This window comes from Balaenoptera physalus, assembly GCF_965194825.1.
Source record: "Balaenoptera physalus genome assembly, chromosome: 7".
NCBI lineage: Eukaryota > Metazoa > Chordata > Mammalia > Artiodactyla > Balaenopteridae > Balaenoptera > Balaenoptera physalus.
The window spans coordinates 8160210-8181081 of record NC_138886.1 but is presented as its reverse complement, the minus strand read 5'-3'; the positions used below and the strand labels follow the sequence as shown (position 1 = coordinate 8181081).

Genomic DNA, 20872 nt, shown 5'->3' with positions numbered 1-20872 from the left:
GTTTTCCTGTAGTGAAGTTCACCCGGCCTGGGAACAGCAGAGCTGATTGGTGCCAGGAGGCTTTTGAAGTCTCACCCTGGCCTCGTGAGATTACGTTTTAGCCAAAGCATCCATCCTCATACCCAGAGCGGGAGGCCAGCTGGTGGGAACTCTTTATGCCTGCCTTTATCTCTTATGCTTCCCATCAGTAATGGACTTGTGGACATGTGAATTTTAAACTAACCTTGAGGAAACTGCCTCATAAAATGAAAACTGATTGGCCCTCGTGCTACAGCAAGATGCTTTCGGGCCCACATTTTTCCAGCACCTGTTGCCTGGGTTTCTATCTTTGAAGAAGCATAGGAGAAATAGCTTTGTTTTAGCTTCCTCTCTCCACTGTGGACCAAATGGAAATAGGAAAGGTTGGCTGAAGAATTGCAGGTATGAAGCTTTCAGACCAGGACGGCACATTCTTATTCTTCCCATCTGAACTGAGTTAGAGTTCGCTCCCGGGATGACACGTGCTGGTCCATCCTGATGATGTCTGCAACGAAGTCCTCTCCTTCCACCCCGTAAATGTGGCACTATGTTCATTCTCCCACTAAGAAAAAGTTTACGCCCTGAAAAAATACCCTCTAATATGGATTTCTCCAAGTGTGGATGCTGTAGATGAATTTTTTTCTTTTTCTTTTTTTTCTTTCTTTCTTTTTTTGCATTTTTATGAGTATTTTCTTTGTCATGGAAAAAACTTTAATTTTTTTAAGTTTAAAATATTAAGTCACATCAGTGAGAGCAAACTCTCCTAGAAGGTTAGGTTTGGTGGGGAAATAAAAGCTAGCGTGTATCTCGGCAAACTTCTGGCCCGTAGGAAGCATTGATAACTCAGAATTCTGCGTTGCTAAGCTCTTTCTGAAGTCTGACTGTGTCAGCAGAGGAGATAATCGTAGCAGGTGCCCGTCAGGCTGTAAGCTGTTCCCTTTGTTTGCAGGTGCTGGTGGTGGATCAGCTGAGCATGAGGATGCTTTCCTCCTGCTGTAAGATGACGGACATCATGACCGAGGGGATAACAAGTGAGCGAGCGGCCTTCCCTCTGCCCTCCTGCGACACTCAGCCTTCTCTTGGGGTGTTCTTTCTCCTCCCTATCTGTTATTATCTTGCTTGACTTTATTTTTTTTTATAATTTTTATTCATGAAACCACATTCTTTTTTTTTTTGGAGGCGTCGGGTCTTTGTTGTGGCCTGTGGGCTCTTCCTGTGGTGCGCAGGCTTAGTTGCTCCGCGGCATGTGGGACCTTAGTTCCCTGACCAGGGATCGAACCCACGTCCCCTGCATTGGAAGGTGGATTCCTAACCACTGGACCACCAGGGAAGTCCCTATCTTGCTTGACTTTAGATCTTCCAACAACCTGGGTGGTAGGACCGTAAGTTCCTGAGAGAGACCCCAGGCTTTCTTGTTCATCACTGAATCCCCTGCATCCAATCTAGTGTTAGATGCCCGTTAAGTATCTGTGAAAGGATGCCAAAGGAAGGCTCAATCAAGAAAAAAAAAAAAGGCAGGCCACCCAATAGAAAAAAATGGACAAAAGAATTAAACAGGCACTTAACAAAGGAAGAAATCCAAATGGCCAATAAATACGTGAAAAATTGGCCCCCTCAGTAGTGGTCAGGGGAATGCAATTAAAACCAGAGTGAGATACTGCTATGTACTCAGATTGGAGTATTTAAAATATGATAATGCCAAGTGGCAGGATATAGAAAAATGGAACTCCGATCTGACACGTGTCAGTTGGTACAGCTACTTTGAAGAACACTTGGCAGAGTCTAGGAGAGCTGAGGCATGCAGATCCTATGAGCCAGCACATCTGCAGTTAGATGTGTGTCCTAGGTAACCCAGGTGTGTGCGCCCGGGATGCTCACAGAGCGTCACTCATAGTAGCCCCAAAGTGGGAGCAACCAAAACGTCCATCAGGAGTAGAATGGTAAAATAAATCGTGGAATAGTCACACAGCAGAATACTATTGATATATAGCAAAGAGGAACGAACTCTGGCTACTGGCTCATTCCAAAATGTAAATGAATCTGATAAACAATGTTGAGCAAAAGAAGCAAGGTACATCCTTAACAATATGCCTTAATTTACGTAATGTTCAAAAACAGGCAGAGCTAAGCTCTACTGCTTTGAAATGCAGGGACAAGCGAGTCTTAAACAACCACAAAGAGAAGTGATCACCATTCATGTCACCATGGTGGTTCTCTTTGGGGAAAAGGGAGGAAATTGTGATGAGGGAGGGTGTAGGAGGGCACTTCTGCAGTGCTGATGGGTTCTGTTGCCTGACTGGGGTGGTGCTTGTGCAGTATTTGCTTTATAATTATTTGTATATTTATGTTTAATTCATTCTTTGGAATGTGCTTTAGAATTTCACAGTAATAGGTTTTTGAAACAAGTTCAGTCACCTGCTCAAGGTCACTGGCCAGTGTCACACCTGAGGCTAGGACACAGACCTCCTGGCTGCTCTCCCCAGCTCTTTTCACATTTGTGTGCAGCTCAAGTCTTACTTAGGAGCCCCTTTCAGGAGAGATCATGTATTTTAATCTGTGAAACAGCATTGATGGAAAAGCAGTCTATTTTGAGGTATTATTTCAAACAAGGAAGCTTAACCTTTGTTTTTCCTCCTAAAAAACTTCGGGTGGAACATACCTGTTGCAACGCAGCTCCCAGTTTTTTCCCCTGGAGAGAACTTTTATATGGTATGTGGCCCACAGACTACTGCCGGTCTTTGTTGAAATTACTACCATACCACAATCACGGGAGGGAGAGCAAGGAGGGTTGAGGTTTTCATTAAGCTAGATGAATGTAATGTAAAGGTTGGTGATTTCATCATTTTTAAAAACACATTTCTGCAAAAAAAATTTTTTTAAGATAAAAAAGAAAACAAAAAAAAGAAATTAAAATAAAATAAAATAAAAACATATTTCCGAATCTAGTTTATCTATCACCAAAAGTATAGTCCTGTAAATAGGAGTACATAATTATTGGTGTGACTTTACGTCATTCAGTGATCCAAGACCAGACTTGCCCCTGTTTTGAGCTTACAAAGTTATTTTCCTCACTGAATTTTTAAAACTTTTTTTTTTTTCTCTATCAAGGCAAAAAATGCAAATATAGGAAAAAAGCCAAATGTAGCTAATGAGCTTCTAACAAAGAAGCAGCACCGTCCTGCCCTCCTTCTTCCTCCCCCATCCCCGAGGATCCATCACCCCAGAGACAGCTACTCTGCTCTTTCTTCTGGTTATCTTTTTGATATTTCTAAATAAGTGCTTATAGGATTATCTCTTGATTCATCATGTTAGACATTATCTGTTGACTTCCTGTGGTAGATGAGGGTTCAGCTCTCCCCTCCTGCCCACAAACTCTTCCCTATCCCAGAAGTTTTTTTTAAATGTCCTTACTTGGCAAAATTTAAAAGTCAGCAAGCCTGTGTTAACCACCCCCAAATATTTGGGTGGGGGGAAGTATTACTGGCCTATGAAATTCAAAAATCTACAACCCCTGATAAAGTAGATGGTTGAGAGATTTTGGTATTAATTTGAACATTGTTTGGGGTGAAAAGTCTTTGTAAATGTTACAAGGGATACTTCTAAAGGGATGCTTTTATTTGCTTACATCACCTACATAGGAAGAATGGCACTGTACGATTTCCTGCTCGCTCTGTACCAGAGGACAGTGTAGCGTAGGTGATGCATCCTAAGCTTTATCAGGTGACTAGAGAGATGATGACTTAGGTCTTCTTTCCCCAGCAGATGAAGTAGCTGACATACTGTAAAAGAAACCAGCAAACCAAACACCCACGGTTTGCTTTAACAAAATTTGATGTTTAGTCTTTGAACTATTGAGAGGAACAGTATTATACAGAAGGTATGTTTGGAATGTCTTCATTTGATATACAAAGGAAAATGATAAAACGATCTAATTGTTGAAAAACCAACTCAACATGGAAATTCTAAAGGAATTGGGATTATCTAGGACAGATGAGAAAAAACAGAAGGAAGAGGCAAAAGACTAGAGCAAGGAATTTACTTAAACTGAAATGGGAAATAGGAAGTATTTAGTGTGATAAGGTTTCAGGTTTTCTACCACCTGAGCCTCGTGAGACAGAGGAACGTGGTAACTCTGGGGAAGGGGCATTGAGTCTTTCCTCCCCCCACTGTAGATTTTTATTGCGCCAGTCTGAAGGTGGCCTCTCTCTATGGCTTCTAGTTTTATGATCACCAGTCCTGTTTTCTTATTTACCATGGGCCGCTCTTTTGTTGTCTAGTTGTGGAAGACATCAACAAGCGCCGAGAGCCGCTCCCCAGCCTGGAAGCTGTGTATCTCATCACTCCCTCTGAGAAGGTAAGCCCTGCCCGGAAGAGCTTTGGCTGAGGTTACACGTGCTGGCTTGGTGTCTGTGTGGCACCATGTCTGATGGTTCTGGGTTAAGCACGCATTTAACACCCTGCTCTGTTTAAGCGTGCAATCCACCAATGGGGAAGGGGGGGTGCGGTGAGGAGTGAAGAGTACATTCATTAAGCTTTCTGCCAAAAGCCAGGCTGGACCAATCTCGATTCCCCCTTGTGTTCGCTTTCTAAGTAGGAGATCACTTTATCTAGTGATCCGCCTCCAGAACTTGGGTATTTTATGCTTTCAGATCTCTCTTTTTTTGGCCTCGCCACGCAGCTTGCAGGATCTTAATTCCCCTGACCAGGGTTTGAACCTGGGTCCCCTGCAGTGGAAGCTTGGAGTCCTAACCACTGGACCACCAAGGAATTCCCAGATTTATTTCATCAATATCCAGTTAGGGTTCAAATTTACCTGTCCTGTCATTTTGGGGGGTTGGTTCAAATCAGTATCCAAGCAAGGCCCACCTTCTTGCTTTTGGTTGCTAGTTGTCTTAATGTAAATTCCCCCCAGTTTTCATGTTTTCTTTTCATTTTTGAAAACTGGCTTATGCATGAGTTTCTGCAGATGCAACTAAATTGCCAGAACTTCATCTCGGTGAATCTCCTGGCAGGTTTCTGACCACTTTCCTCTTCTGTGGGTTTCTCCTTAGGAACCCAAGTTATGGTGGCTCCAAAGCATGGACGCTGTCATTTTGGAATGAGCTGGGGAGGCTTTTGTTCATCTAAACTCTGAAACAATCCTAATCTTAAATCCTCAGAACTCAGTTATGGCCGAACATAAGTTAGAATTATACATCAGAAATCCCTTGCTATTTTTATGCATGTAGCTTGAAGCCAGCATGGATTTGACTCTGTTCAGATGTAGGTTCCATTTGCTTCTAGAATCGGATCCAGTTCCCTTTTTTTCCCTTTCCACAGTCTGTCCACTCTCTCATCAGTGACTTTAAGGACCCACCAACTGCCAAGTACCGGGCTGCACACGTCTTCTTCACTGACTGTGAGTACAGCTGTCAGCTGCCGCCCCGGCCTTCCTGCACAGCCAGACTGACCCCAACCAAGCCAGGCCAACAGGGAAGAAATGGGTTGTTCCCACATTTGTCCTGATCTTTTATTTTCTCTTCAGAAGACAAATTGCATAAGAGATAAAAATAAACGCCCACAAATACAAACCTACTAGGTCCTGCAGTCCCTTCCTGATTAAAAAAATAGCTCCTCTTCTAAGGTCTAGCATGTTTAATGCTCAGAAGAATTTTCCAATGCCAGCCTTGGTGTTTCATTGTATAGACTTCCAGATATCACTGTAAACTGCAGTGTGTTTCCATCTACTTTTCAACTACAAAGACACTCTGATCTGGTGGTATTTGTATCAGGTACAACTGTATCATTGTCCTAGAATGTGTTTTGTTGCTTTGTGGAGGTTTTGTGCATGGAACCTAGTGCAGAGTGCACAATAATAACAGTTCACCCTGTGTTCTCTCTGGGGAAAACCCCACAAAACTCACCACTGAGCAGATGGGGGAGGGTTCTTGCAAAGAAGAATTTTATACTCTTTGAAGACGGGTGGCAAAGAAAGCAGGCAGATGGCATTAGTAATAATAAACCAATGACACATTTCTGGGGACCTGAAACTATTTGTTTGGCCCAGAAGAGTCATGAGAAATCGTGGTTCCCCCACCAAGTGGGACTCCTGTGCAGCTGAGTTCCTTAGAGGGCCTGGGGAAATGTCTGTATCACATTTCCCAACGATTTTATTTTTCTTTACTTATTTTTCATAAGTATCTCAGATGTGTGGTGTTTGTTTATATTACAGGCCTTTTCCTGATCCCTTCTTGATCTCTCTTGGTTCTTTTTCTTCCTCTCCTTAATGTCAGAAAATAGTTTTTATTAGCTCTCAATATCTCAGTCTTTATTGCCATTTGTTTCTTTGTTATACATTGAGGGCCTTGTAGGTGGTTTTGTATTCCTTTTATTCCTTTTATACCCTAGAGGTAGTAGGTTGTAGGGTAGGATGAACTTTCTATTTACCTTTTTAAAATCCTAATAAAATAAAGAATTCCCTGGATATGTGCGAATGTTGAAATGAACCAGAAAATGGGCAGGAAAACCTACTGTCTTTGTCATTCTGGCAGCTTGTCCAGACGCCCTGTTTAACGAGCTAGTAAAATCTCGAGCAGCCAAAGTCATCAGAACTCTGACGGAAATCAACATTGCATTTCTCCCATATGAATCCCAGGTGAGACTGCGTGGGGGAGGGCATAGAAAATCCACATCCTGGCTATTCTGTCAGGAACTCTGGCCACATGCGAGAGGGTGGGGCAGGGGTGCAATAAAGAGAGTGGGGGAGGGGATTGCTGAATGACGTGTTGTGAGTGGGCGTTTACGTAATGGCAACAGTAGTCCTTAGGGGTCTGCCCAAGATGCCCTCGTGTTAGTCTCCAGTTATTTCTGACTTTCTGCAGCCATCCTGCCCTTCTTAGTGTTCATTTCATCCTCACTCACATTGTTCACGCCTATTGGCTGACTCCTTGAATGAGCAAAAAGTAGCCAATCCAGAAAGAGCTTGGGAGAAGGGGAGGGGAAGGGATCAGACAACACCCGTTTGCTGCAAAGGAGACTGTTTTTATGTAGAGATAACCTCAGCTTGTCATGTGCCGAAGGAACAGATGGTAGCCTTCGTCATGAGCTGTTAACGCTTCAAGTGCCAAAACCTCTCCTCTTGGAAAAAAACAAAGTCGTTAAACCAGTAAAGGTGAAGCTGATCATGAGAGAACATACAAAATTTTTACCTTAGTATTTTAAGATTTGTTAAAATGCCTCCTCCTTGCAAAGAAACAAAAAATAACACAACTTCTGTGCATTTTGTAGAGGTAAGAGATGATTGTGGCATTTCGGGTCTTTATAGATCAGCTTCTAGACGCCAGAGAGTGACCAATTCTTCGGTAAGAAGAGATGGAAAAAATAGAGTGTGAATATTTTAAAAAGACAGTCTCTTTGCCCTCTTACTTGGCCTAAAGCTTAATCTCAGCTTGAGCACAGGAATTTTTTTCCTCTGTGTGAGCCCTGTCACCACCTGGATTGAACAAAATCGAACTTTAGCATACACAACCATATTATATTTCGTATATTTTTGAAACGTAATAACCTTTTTTTAAAACCTCAGGTTTTCCAGATCACGGTAGTTTACCTCATAGAGATTCTGAGAGAATACTGATAGCTGGTAGCCTTGTAGTTTAAGAGGGAAGTTTAGTCTTCTAGAACCCTCCAAAAAAAAAAAAAAAAGAAAAATAAAGAAAAATACTTAGAACATACTATGAGGATAGGAAATTATTAAATCCATACAGAGCTCCTTTATTTGCTACAGTCACAGCACAATTTCTAGCCTGTCCCTTATTTATTTAAACTTACAATGCAATGGCCCGTGTGGTGCGCCAAGACCTCCCCCCCAACCCCCGCTCTCCTCCTGGGCTCCTCGCTGTTCATCAGACGCAGGCACACGCCTTCCTCAGGGCCTTGGCACCAGCCGGTCCCTCAGGGAGCCCCCTGCTGGGCAGAAACCCTGCACCTCCTTCAAGCCCTGGCTCAAAACATCCCCTCCTCAAGGAGGCCTCGTGTCCTCCCTGTACATCCTGTGGGCATTCTTTCCCTGCTTCTTATGTTCTCATACACGTACCCATTTCTCAAATACCATAAAATTTACTTTTCATTATGTTTGTTGTCTGCCTCTTCCTGCAAGATTGCGCGCTCCTTGAGAGCAGTCATGGTTTGGTCACTAACAGTTCCAAGTGGTTAGCACAGTGCCTGGCACCCAGCAGACACCCAAGCCGTGTTTGTAGAAGAAATGAAAATCTGAGACACCCAGCCTCACTACCAGCTTGGAAAAAAACTCTGACGGTTCACCATTCTGGATGCATATGACAGTTCACCGTTCTGGAAATATATGTATTTCTTCCCCGTCTCAGGTGTATTCCTTGGACTCTGCTGACTCTTTCCAAAGCTTCTACAGTCCCCACAAGGCTCAGATGAAGAATCCGATCCTGGAGCGCCTGGCGGAGCAGATCGCAACTCTGTGCGCCACCCTGAAGGAGTACCCAGCCGTGCGGTATCGGGGGTAAGGCTGCGCCCCAGTCTGCCTTTGGTGGCCCCCCTACGTGTCCCCGAGCAAGAACTTCCTCTGGCCTTGCCATTCCTCTGGCAGTTGTCTCCAGAGGGTCAAGATTTGAGCGTCTCCATTTATAATTATTTAACAGTGTTTTTGCTCTTTTCTAAATTTTATTGGGGAATATACCAATACATACAGAAAAAGGCATGAAATACATATATTCAGTCAGTGAATAACTAAATGTGAACTCCCTGTAACTACAATCCAGATTTCCTACAATTTTTCATCTCTTCCTAACCTTAAAAATCAAATACCCACCTTGCAAAAGATGTTTCAGAGTAAGATAAAATACAAGGAGAATAATTCTCCAAAGGACACAGTTCTCAGATTTGATAAGGTCATTCACTTATCACTTACCTGCTGTGTGCTAAGTGCTAGGCAGGCGGACTTAACCTGAAGACACAGCCCCTGCCCTTAGAAAGGTAGGGAGGGCAGGTAGGATGTGGGAGGTAGGTAGGTAGGGCAGGTAGGATGTGCACACCTACTATGTAGGCCTGCGAGACCAGTGCCTTAGGACAGTGCAGGCCACAGGCTTGGGCATCCAGAGCAGGGAGAGGGCCCTTTGAGCTGAGAGGAGCAAGCACAGCTTCAGAGCAGAGGTGGCATCTGAGCCCAGTCCCGGAGGACAGGTTCGGATCTCAGTAGACTGATGAGGAGCCGGGGGCATTTTGTTGGGATGAGCAGAAGCGTGACGTTGGACAACAAAGGGCGAGCTGGGAGAGGGGTGGTAGTCTAGCGCGGTGTATGTGTGGGCAGTGGGGCGAGGTGAAGCCATTTCTGGAGGCCTTGGATGCCAAGTTTGGGATCATGCCCTTCAGTGGTTATCGCTGGGCAGCCTCTGGGGGATTGGCACGGGGAGTGAACGCAGTGGTGTGGGAGTGCGAAGCTGGGAGCATGAGTGGGAGTCACAGCCCCACGAGGAGAAGCAGAAGGGCGGGGGGCACAGCAGGAGGAGCGGAGGGTCTGAGCAGGAAGTGCAAGGCTCCTCAACACCTCACTGTCCGCAGGGACGTGCACCCGTGGGACAACGCCCCCCTCCGTTAGGGTCCTCCCCGACAGAAGCCTGGTGGAAGATAAGAAATGGGGTCTTGGGGTTCACTCGTTGGAGGGATAGGGCTGGGAGCAGAGCTGCTTTTGCGCTGAGCGTGGCCAGGTGGCAGGCAGCAGCCACAGGGTAAACATCGCCAGGAGGAGCCCAGGAAGTGCCACCCGGCTCAGACAAGGCGGAAGGTCCACAGGTTCTCACTTGTGTCTTTCCGGCTCTGCTGGCAGAAATGTCACTTCCAACGAAACAAAACAGGGTCCAAGGGAATTTGAATTGAGGCAAGTGAGAGTCAGGTGGGTCAGACTCAGACAGCCTGATCGTGGGAAAAGGATGGATGGTTAGGACCCTCTGCTGAAGTGTGGTTGTTTATCTGGAGCTGCTTGGAAATACTACCTCTGTTTCCATTTGGATAGTTTGGTTTTTTTTAAGGGAACTAGAAAATCATTTATGTTCCAGGCACCGAGCTAAGTATTTTATTTGTCCTTTTAAATTATACATCTAATGTGAGTATATTCTCATTGTAAAAGAACAATACAGATGAAGCTTGCGTCTCCCTTGACCCTCCCGCACTGTCCTGCCTTCCTCCCTGAGGGCAGACAGTGTCATCGATTGGGGCAGGGCCATTCACCCTCTGTCCCTCCTCCTTTGTCAGGGAATACAAGGACAATGCTTTGCTGGCTCAGCTAATCCAGGACAAGCTCGACGCGTACAAAGCCGATGACCCGACAATGGGGGAGGTAAGTCTTACTTGGCCCACGTGCTTCTCTCACCAGGCGACCACAGTGTCCGTGTGGCAGCCTGGGCACAGCTGGCTTCCTTTGCTCACAGAGCGTGTGTGAGCGCCCTTGTTCCTGCGCAGTGAGCTCCAGCGAAACGCTCAAGCCCTTGGGCAGGCGATACAGATTGTGTTCAGTGTAGCTGAGCTACCAACTTGTTTCTGTTTGCTGGGACTTTCCCAGTGTTAGCACCGACAGCCCTGCCTCCTGGGACCCCCCTCAGTGGAGCAGTATCAAAACCAGAAAATTGACATTGCTACAATCTCCAGACCTTATTCAGATTTCACTAGTTAGTACACGTGCTCGGGTGTGTGTGTGCACGCGCACGTGCGTGCACAGTTCCGTGCAATTTTATCACATGTGTAGATACATGTAACCACCACTGCGATCAAGACACAGAACTATCCCATCACTATCTTGATTTAAAAACTGACAGCCCCAGGTTCTGGGGATCCCCTCAGTCCCAAGCCGGCTGGATGATGGGTCACCCTTTTTATAGCTGAACCTAGGTGGTGTTCCCCTTCGTAAGCTCACTTTAGACCCCAGCCACAGTTTTGGATCTGCATCAAAGGGCCCTCGTTATGAAATAGACACACTGGATTCTCACATGGTGTGTGCTGGTGTCCTTGTCCAGCAGTAAATGGACTTAGTGCTGTTTGAGTCAGAGTTTACATCCTGCTGCCACTTTTTACAGGAGGGGTAGCTATGCTAGTCGGAGAAGCGGGAGTTGTATGGGGCGGCTCATGAAACCATTCCCTGTGTCCTTCCTTCAGGGCCCAGACAAGGCACGCTCGCAGCTCCTGATCCTGGACCGCGGTTTCGACCCCAGTTCCCCCGTCCTTCATGAATTGACTTTTCAGGCTATGAGTTACGACCTGCTGCCTATTGAAAATGATGTATACAAGTAAGTACACAGACCCGGTGTGACTGCAGCTTTGCAAATGAACCAAACACACCTCTAATTTAAGAAAAAGGATGTTGTTAATCCTAGGAAAATCCGGTGCATTGATACAGTCTTGCTAATAAGCCCGCAAGCTTTTCTGTGAGTTCCCAAAGTCCAGCTGCACCACCAGCCAGAAACTCCTGCCCCTTTCAAAGAGAACAAGAACTTTAGATCTTTATTTCACAGCTCACGTCACCTCAGTTCATAGCTGGCTTGGGTGTGTTAATATGCTGACTTGTGTGTGTAAGAGCATATCTTATTCAGAGTTGAAACTTCTTAACTACAGATCATGAAATATGATGATGATAAAATATATCAACAGGAGTTTCCTACTGAATTTTATTTGCAGTTTGCTTCATTATAAACAACATTTTTCTTGGCAGCAATCATCAGAAACTCAATCTCTAAAAACTTATTTTTCTTTCTATGGGAACAGGCTATATTGTTCTCGTGTCCTTTATTTTATAACATTAACCGTAAAGATAGTTGTTTCAAAGTGAAGGTTCTAAAAATATGACTGAATCTCAGCTTTTCCCCTTTGGTACCTGTAATTCTTGCTTTCCTTTAGATGTTCATGATTTCACATGTGAAAATTTGCTGAGGGCCAGTTGCAGGCAGCTGCAGAATGCTGTTTAGGTCCCACACATTTGAGGATGGTGTCCCAGGCCGTTTCCAACCAGGAACAAGTGTGATCCTCGCCTTTCCCTTTCAAGTACCTCTGAACCCACCTATAACCTGACTTCACACCTGAGCCAGGTGGCTCTGATGGAGCTCATATCAACTGACCCTGGGGGTTTTAAACCAGGACCTCAAGTCAGTTGGCTTTGATTAGACCTTTGGGTCTCTCTCTGCCTAAGAAATTGTTAGCCTTTTTAGATGCAGCAGACCTGACACAGATAGTGACACATCAGATGGTTGGGGTGCTTGCTTGATGTTCAGACAGATTCGTGTGAACATCTGGCTGTTATTTTTTGTTGTTTGTTTGGGTTTTTTCCTGCTCCTTCCACAAGGAGGAGTTCTACTTTTTTTTTTTAATTAATTAATTTTATTTTATTTATTTTTGGCTGTGTTGCGTCTTTGTTGCTGTGCACGGGCTTTCTCTAGTTGCGGTGAGCGGGGGCTACTCTTCGTTGCGGTGCGCAGGCTTCTCACTGCGGTGGCTTCTCTTGTTGCGGAGCACAGGCTCCAGGGGCACGGGTTTCAGTAGTTGTGGCTCACGAGCTCAGTAGTTGTGGCATGCGGGCTCTAGAGCGCAGGCTCAGTAGTTGTGGCTCATGAGCTTAGTTGCTCCGCGGCATGTGGGATCTTCCCGGACCAGGGCTTGAACCCGTGTCCCCTGCACTGGCAGGCAGATTCTTATCCACTGCGCCACCAGGGAAGCCCCATCTGTCTGTTTTAAACCAGGGGGATTGGATGAATTTTGTGGGACGTCTCCTCTCCAGGTATGAGACGAGCGGCATCGGAGAGGCGAGGGTGAAGGAAGTGCTCCTGGACGAGGATGACGACCTCTGGATAGCGCTGCGCCACAAGCACATCGCGGAGGTGTCCCAGTAAGAGCCCACCCTGCGCCCTTCCCCTAGCCTCGGCCTCAGGCTCCAGAGCTCACCCCACCAACACGGGCAATCACAGTTGCCGGTTGCCGGTGTGCGTTCTCTGGGCAGCTTGACCAGAGCTCACCAGTGCATGAATTCGTTGCTTCTGCTAAGTCGCCAACGTGCTAACCAGTGATGATGAACCCCTTCTGATATCTGAGCTCAGGCTACACCGACTTCATGAAGTTAGAAAATCCATTCTGTGTTAGGGTTGCTTTTAGGATTTTTAGAAAGCATTTGTAGCTCTCTCAGTAAGATGCTTTATAAACGCTAAACACTTGAAGCCAGTTTATTCTGTTGAAGGATCCGGACTCCACTACATACAGTTCAGTTTTCGTTTATATACCTGGTGTGTCCCCTTCCTCCCTGTTGACATACCTAAATTTCTGAGCAAGCATTGATGTATTTACTGATACATGTGCTAAACCAGTACCTTGCTCTGAATGTGTTTCAAAATGTTTCTAACACTGGAAAGTTTTTAATAAGACCTTTAAACTGTAGGTAACAAGCCTGCTTTTGCAGAAAGACACATTCTGCTACACTGAGTTGGTGCCATCCGGCAGGAAATTCACAAGGAAGAGTGAGAAACTATTTCAGCCTGGGATAGTTCTGTTGTTAAATGTTAATTCACATTGCCAGTATATAATTTATTCATGCATTAAATATATGCTTTATTGTACTAATATGCATATTTTATAGCATATACAGAAAATATAAATTTGAAAAGGATGAAGTAAAATTATATAAATAGATGTCCTAACATTTTCTTTTCTGCTCTCAAATTGTCTCGCACACTCCACTATGGAGACCCCTGGCTTAGAATATTAGGAAAATGATGTATCTGTCTCTCCTCTTAGAAAATCACTTTAGATGTATGCATTACGGGCAAGAAAAGCCGCCACGTATTCCTAAAGGAGGAATCTTGCATGACTCCTATAGCATCATATAGAGACACTTGGTGCCGCGTTGAAGCTTAGCTGCGTCCTTCTGTCTTCCAGGGAAGTCACCCGTTCTCTGAAGGATTTTTCTTCCAGCAAGAGAATGAATACTGGAGAGAAGGTAAACCCGGACTCATGCTCCAGTGCTCCAGAGAAAGCCGAAATCCCTGCTTTCTCTCTGGGGGCGGGGAAGATGCCTCCTCAGCACGGGGCTAGTGAGCTGGGGGCTGAGAGGGGTCATGGTCCTCTTTTCATCTCTACCATTTCGTCTTATTTTTGTATTCAAAATTGAGATCCGAACCCCCCGCCTTTTGATATTTATAGAGAGCTTCTCCTTGTTACTCTGAAGATTAGTGTTTACTGTTTTGGATCATGGTTCACTTTAAGCCAGAAGAACTTGCTAAAACCTTTTTTAGCTTGTGGTAGCATTAGAATTTATATCCTAATTCACCTGGGCCTCTCCTCCTCCTGACTGTTTATCAGAGGTGTTTTACTCCTCTTAGGAGAAATGCCGCTCTGACTGTATTGCTTCCTGGCTTAGGATCATTAAGCAATTTCCTGATCCCAGTAGAATCAAGCCCCACCGTGGACATGCCTTACAGAGCCCAGGTCATCGGGCCCCACAGACTCTCATCTCTGCCTCCCTCCTCCTTGCCCCCATCGCCTTGCTCAAGCCATGCCTGTGTTCCTTGCCTCGGCCTTGCCTTATGAGGTCCCTTTCCTTTGGCTCAGGCATCGTTTTCTCTGAGCCAAGACTAGGGAGGTGTCTCTGCTCTGCACCCACATTCATGATTCCCTCCAAGGGTGCTAATCCACTCACTTAGAATGGCTCCTCTGCTCAGTGTTAGCTCCATGAAGGCAGAAATTCTTTTTTTGTCCTTGTATCTCCAGCACCTAAAATTGCCTGGTATCTAGTAGTCATTCAATAAATTTCTTTTAGGTACATGAGTGGGATTAGGTGGGTCACCCAATTAGAAAGTCAGCAGAGCCCTTCCACCTGTCAGGATGCAGATTCCAGCCTTCTCTCCCCTTCTCCCTACTTCCTACCTGTCTACACAACTACAGCCTTTCTGCAGAGATGAAATGTGAATTGATTCCATGACTGCTTGAGCTGAGTATGCAGAAAAGCAGCATGCAGAGGAAAAACTGTTTTTTCCTGGCAAGAATTATGCTCTCAGTAACTTTCTAGTCCAATAAATAAAACATAATTGCTAGATTTCAGAGGTCAGTTCCCCAGCTATAAGACAGTCACGGTATTTGGATCAATAATTTTTTGAGCCAGAGAGGTGGAAATCTAAACACACGTGATCTTGTGTTTAACAGATGCGCTTGGGGGGGTTACAGAGTGTGCACTCGGGAGTCCGGTGCTGGCTGCTGTCCTGTCCTGCGCCCACCCCCCTTGCCCACCCTCTTAGCTCAGGGCCATTGGAGTGAGACCATGTGCTTCCCTCTTCCCATAGACCACCATGCGGGACCTGTCCCAGATGCTGAAGAAAATGCCCCAGTACCAGAAAGAGCTCAGCAAGGTATGACGATCCAAAATGATCCATTCGCATCGTGAGTATAAACAGCTGCAAAAAGGCTCCTCTACCGTTGCTGATTCATAGAAATCCACAGGTTTTTAGTCATCTTCAATTTTTATTAGAAAAAAATGAAAGGTTGGGATAGACAGGTTATTTCCCATGATTTTCTTTTCTCCCCTTCATCTTTTTCTCTCTGTATCCTTCCAATTCCTCACCCCATGGGCCTGAGAGAGAGAGCTCGGAGGAAGTCACAATGATCTGGGAGTCACACATCGCTTCCGCCTTAGAAGCGAGTCACTAAATCCACACGAAGGCGAGGGGGATTGAGCGCCACCTGCTGGAGGGAGGAGTATGAAAGGATTTGTGGATGCCTGTGAAACCATCACCCCACCCCGCCCCCATAAAGGATTTCTCCTTCCTCTTGACTCTTGTAGAAGGTGGTCTGTCCCTCTTCCCGACACACACAATTCTCTACCCAGCGGTGTCTGTGAACCTGCTTGAACGCATATTTCATCTCCTTTATGAGGCTGGAGACGCCTTGGTGCCTAGCCCTGTGTCAATACATAGCAGGTGCTTACTAGATGCTGCGCAAATCAGCGAGTGATTCCTTGACCACACGCCCTCTGCTTTGTCCTAGTATTCGACCCACCTGCACCTTGCCGAGGACTGCATGAAGCATTACCAAGGCACCGTGGACAAACTCTGCCGGGTGGAGCAGGTAGGGCCTTTTCCTTCTCTTTCTGCCAGGCCCATTTATTTGCTTAACCTTGAACACCCTGCAGAATCATAGGAAATATAAATGGGAAAGCCTGCTAGATCGTGTTGTCTCGACTCTCTGGAGCCAGTGCAGTTCCACGCTCAATGGTAGGGACTAGGTTGGTCTGGAATGCCATGCCGTTTGGATTCTGCATGTCTGACTTTCCAGAGGCTCCCTGGAATGGCAGAAGAGAGGTGTACGCAGCGCTGAGCCCTACATTGACAGGGCTGGCTGAAGGTTGTATCCTGAATGTCTTTCCCTCCTGCCGTAGCCACAGCAGCTTGGAGACCTAGAGGCTGAAAGTGGGTAGGGCAGCCGAAGGTCAGAAATTCACCCACAGCCTCCCTGATCACAATTGGGATCGGAGTTCTGTCCCTGTCACTGGTTTGTCTGACGTGCTTGTTTCTCTCTGCTTTCTTTTCCTCGTCTGCAAAGGGACATAACAAAGCTGCCACATTTTCCAGGAGTGTCGTGTCGAGTCACTAATTCCTGGCACTACATTCCTCACACATGATAACATTTCTCAACCGGGGTCAGCTTCTAAGGGAGGGGAGGTCATCCCACGATGCCGAAGCCTCAGCCAAAGGTCCCTATTCACAGAAAAAAGAACTCGAGTTCTCAGTGTGAGACTAAGATTTAAATCTCCTGGTTTGATGTGACAGGCTCGGCTAGGTTTGTAAGACCAGCCCTGATTCATGGACTCTCTCCTACGGGGAAGTAGCCCTGCCGAAATTCATCAGTTTCATAGGTGATGTTTGCAAACGCAAGGCGTCCTCTCCAAAAGAACTTGACTCTCCAGAAGATAGGTTATCCCTAGAGCGAATGGTACAAATGCAGTTGGGATTCATCCTTGGAAGTCTGCATTTTTCCAGAAGTGCCCAGTGGTATTCGTTGAACTAGTCACATTAAATTTTTTTTAATTTATTTATTTATTATTTTTTTAAACATCTTTATTGGCGTATAATTGCTTTACAATGGTGTGTTAGTTTCTGCTTTATAACAAAGTGAATCAGCCATACATATACATATATCCCCATATCCCCTCCTTCTTGTGTCTCCCTCCCACCCTCCCTATCCCACCCCTCTAGGTGGTCACAGAACACGGAGCCTGATCTCCCTGTGCTATGTAGTCACATTAAATCTGACTTTGAGGCAGTATTAGAGCCAGGTCCTGCTGAGCAGATGTTTGTTGAGGCTGCGCTGAGCTGGGAAAGGGCCTTGGAGAGGGGCCCCACCTTCCTCTGGCCCAGGCTGGGCAGAGGCCCGAGCTTGAGATCATGCTCGTTACGGACTCCTGGGATCTTGAGGGAAAAAAGGCAACCTTCCGGCAACCTCTGTAAGAGCTCCAGAGAAAGTTGCAGCCGCTGGTCTCAGAACAAGACCAAATCGTTCTTGGTTTGCTGAGACTGATGTGCTGCTTTCTCGGGACTGTTGAGAATGGATCCGCCTCTTGCCTGAGTTGCGAGGGCGGGGCCATAGACTGTGCTTACTTCACTCTTTATCTTCAGTCCCACTGTTGGCACCCCCTCCCCCTTCATCTCCTTCAATGGGATTTGCAGGGACCCCGTGTTTTTTTCTCCTCTCCCTAAAAGTGGTTGGAAGATTAAAAACAGAGGTTAAAATCCTAGAGTAGTTAAAACTCAGCAGGCACAGCCTTCCGTGCCAAGGGGAGTGGAGCAGGAAGAGTCCAGCCAGGTGGAGGCACCTTATAATACTGAAGCTTTTCACATGTGGGAAGTGCATCCCCTTAAGCCCCGACCCCTCTGTAGGGCTTTGTCCCTCTTGAGAACCTACCAGGATTGAGGCTTTCCCTGAGGAATTGGCACACGTACACTGGAACTCACCTGGAGGGAACAGCCTGCCTTTAAACAAGATGGCAAATCAGCGTGGTTTCTGGTTTTGGAAAGCGAAGCCTGGGGCTTTTCTCGGTTCTCACTGATGCCATAGATACCAGTGCTGATTACCCCCGTTCTGATTAATTAATTGAGAGCGTAAGCACCTGCTGAAGACCTTCCCCCAACCAAACTAAACATCCCAGACGTTCATGGAGAACCAGTTTTCTAATAGTTACCATTTGTCCAGACTGTTGCCAGAAATGGGGTCAACATGGTGTGTTTTCTGCAGGACCTGGCGATGGGCACGGATGCTGAAGGGGAGAAGATCAAGGACCCCATGAGAGCCATTGTCCCCATTCTGCTGGACGCGAATGTCAGCACTTACGACAAAATCCGCATCATCCTTCTCTACATCTTTTTGAAGAATGGTAGGAACGGGTGGGATATAGAGGAGGGGATAGGCCCTTTCTTGGGGAAAATGAGGCAGCTGGGAGAGAGAACAAAGTGGAAAACAGTGTAAAAGACAAGGAAAAGGGAAGGAAAGGGGTGTTTAATAAGATCTGAGGGGCTCTTTACATCTGGGGAAATGTCATGTAGGCAAATCAGTTGCAACTAGAGGCTGAGTATCCCCCAGTGATTCTGGAGTTAGTCAGAGGGACAGGATAATTCGAAGAGGATGGGGTGGGGACAGCTGGGAGAGTCTCTTGGCTTTATGGCCAGTTTATTAGAGCGTTTCTGCTAGATACTTTTAACTTGCCCCACATTTGTAATCTGTGCCTTTAAATAACTGATTTTTACCCACATATGTTGCCCATAAGTGTCCATAGGTGTCCATTGTGCCAAAGATGGACACAGAGGCTCTCCTGTCCAAGCTGACTGTGATGTGGGCCAGGGGTGGTGGTGACGGCTGAGAAGCAGGAGACGGATGGAAATACCGACCATGAGGGGCAGCTGCTGCTGGTCACAGCCCGTAGGCTAGAGTGGAATTGGAGTCCTGATCTTGTCTTGTCTTACAGTAAACCTGATGCCATGAGCGGATTAGTTCCCACTAATCCCGAGGAGAAGGGGCACTGTTCCCCAGGCTCTGCTTCTCAGTGTGTGATGTCCAGGGGCTGGCGTGGTGATCGGGGTTTTGTTCTCGCAGGCATCACCGAGGAAAACCTGAACAAGCTGATCCAGCACGCCCAGATCCCCCCGGAGGACAGTGAGATCATCACCAACATGGCCCACCTCGGGGTGCCCATCGTCACGGATGTGAGCACCAGCCTCGCATCGGGGGGAGGCAGAGGGGAGACAGCAGCTCTCATCTCTTCTCCCCTGACTGACTTAAGGCAGCTTACAGTACACACACTCAACACTGAGAAAGAGAAAACATAAAATCAGAGGGATGCAGGGGTAGAGGTATAGATAAAATCAAGGTGTAGCACCAGGAACCCAGGCGGGCACATCAAGGAGGCACACATAGTCACAGAGCCGAGCTGTGTCTGTGAACCCGCCCCAAACAGGAGTCATACCAGCTCTGTCCCACGTGTCTTTAGTCAGCCTGGCTCTGCCGTAGGACACTTAGACTCAGCATCTTCTGTGAGGTTGCGAACACAACGCTTAGTGTCATGCCGCCTTGCCACCTTTGGGTCTGCTTCTCTGACAATGACTCAGGACCCAGTGGGGTCAGGTGTGGGGGGCCCGACCAGCAATGAGCTCTGGAAGAGGCCGGGCGGGGGGCTCCAGGACTCTTCAGAGCCCCCGCCAGGAACCTTGCTTGTAGGAACCCCACTTCCTGCAGGGAGTCAGCTCACGCCTCAGTGCTGGTAAAGCAGGGTTGTAGGTGCGCCCCTTCTGGAATCTTAGAGTCAAAAGCTTTGTTCTGGAGCCATCAGACCAGAGACCTGTGACTGGGGGCCATCTGGCGTTTTCAGGCCCTTGTTCACAAAGGGACCAAATGAGAACAGAGATGATTCATTCAGTGCATCCAGTGCTGTTGAAGCAAAATCAAAGTTACACCAAAGCAGTATTTTCTCCTATAATTGACAACAAACTAATTTTTTTAACTCCCTGCATTTGTAAGAAATGGCACTTATCCGTTTGACCCACGTTTGCCATTTTTCCTGGCTTTGAAGAACCAAGTTTGCTCCAGGTTCTTGGGCTGGAGCCCACGGGGCATAGTCCGGGCTTTTGCAGGAAAAGCTCCCTACTTCTTAGTCTTTGCCAGGGCTGACTCCCGGAAGGGAGCCCAGGGGCCAGCGGGGCCTCGCGGGCCCAGGCGCTGACTCAGAGCCTCGTATCGTGTGTTTGCATTCAGTCCACGCTGCGTCGCAGGAGCAAACCGGAGCGGAAGGAGCGCATCAGCGAGCAGACCTACCAGCTCTCACGATGGACCCCGATCATCAAAGATATCATGGAGGTCAGCGCAGGCCGAGACGAGGGCACAAGGGCAGCCGGGCCCGGGGCTCTGCACCTGAGGCCCGGAGGCTTCAGCCTCACCTGCCCTCGGGTGGGGGTGACACCCGGGGACTTGCACCCAGGCCTTGGAGGGTTTGTGCAGAGCAGCCCCAGGAGGCTGTCAGGTGTGGCTCCTCAGATCCACACGATTGAGCCCTGCAGTAGAGACCCCTCAATGGTACTGCAGCCGAAGGAACCAAACCCGTCACAGCACCTGAAGTTCCTCTGAGTAAGGAGCGCCACGCCAAGGACGCAGCAGGGCGGGAGGGCCTCTGGAAAGAGACCCCAGCCCATCCTCCTCCTCTCCCGCTGCTCCCCTCCTTCAGCCCTCACGTCAGCCACAGACCCTGCCGATCATGTGTCTGCTCAACCCTCTCCCTTGCCTGGAGTTCTCACCCTCCTTTCCACCTCCTGAACCCTGCCTTCCTGCCAGGTCCCATACACTG

The 20872-nt window shown here is 47.1% G+C and overlaps 1 protein-coding gene across 2 annotated transcripts in view; it reads left to right on the top strand.

The window, feature by feature from the left end:
• The window catches only part of STXBP1 (syntaxin binding protein 1), a 72083-nt gene that overhangs the window by 37141 nt on the left and 14070 nt on the right, over positions 1–20872 (top strand). For both annotated transcript variants that reach the window (XM_082470210.1, XM_082470211.1), the window contains exons 3-16: positions 968–1049; positions 4296–4372; positions 5338–5416; positions 6549–6652; positions 8379–8527; positions 10276–10360; positions 11173–11303; positions 12785–12892; positions 13933–13993; positions 15333–15398; positions 16033–16113; positions 18277–18415; positions 19132–19241; positions 20287–20388. In XM_082470210.1, coding sequence (XP_082326336.1) covers positions 968–1049; positions 4296–4372; positions 5338–5416; positions 6549–6652; positions 8379–8527; positions 10276–10360; positions 11173–11303; positions 12785–12892; positions 13933–13993; positions 15333–15398; positions 16033–16113; positions 18277–18415; positions 19132–19241; positions 20287–20388 — 1374 coding nt within the window. The remainder of the gene's footprint in view (positions 1–967; positions 1050–4295; positions 4373–5337; positions 5417–6548; positions 6653–8378; positions 8528–10275; positions 10361–11172; positions 11304–12784; positions 12893–13932; positions 13994–15332; positions 15399–16032; positions 16114–18276; positions 18416–19131; positions 19242–20286; positions 20389–20872) is intronic.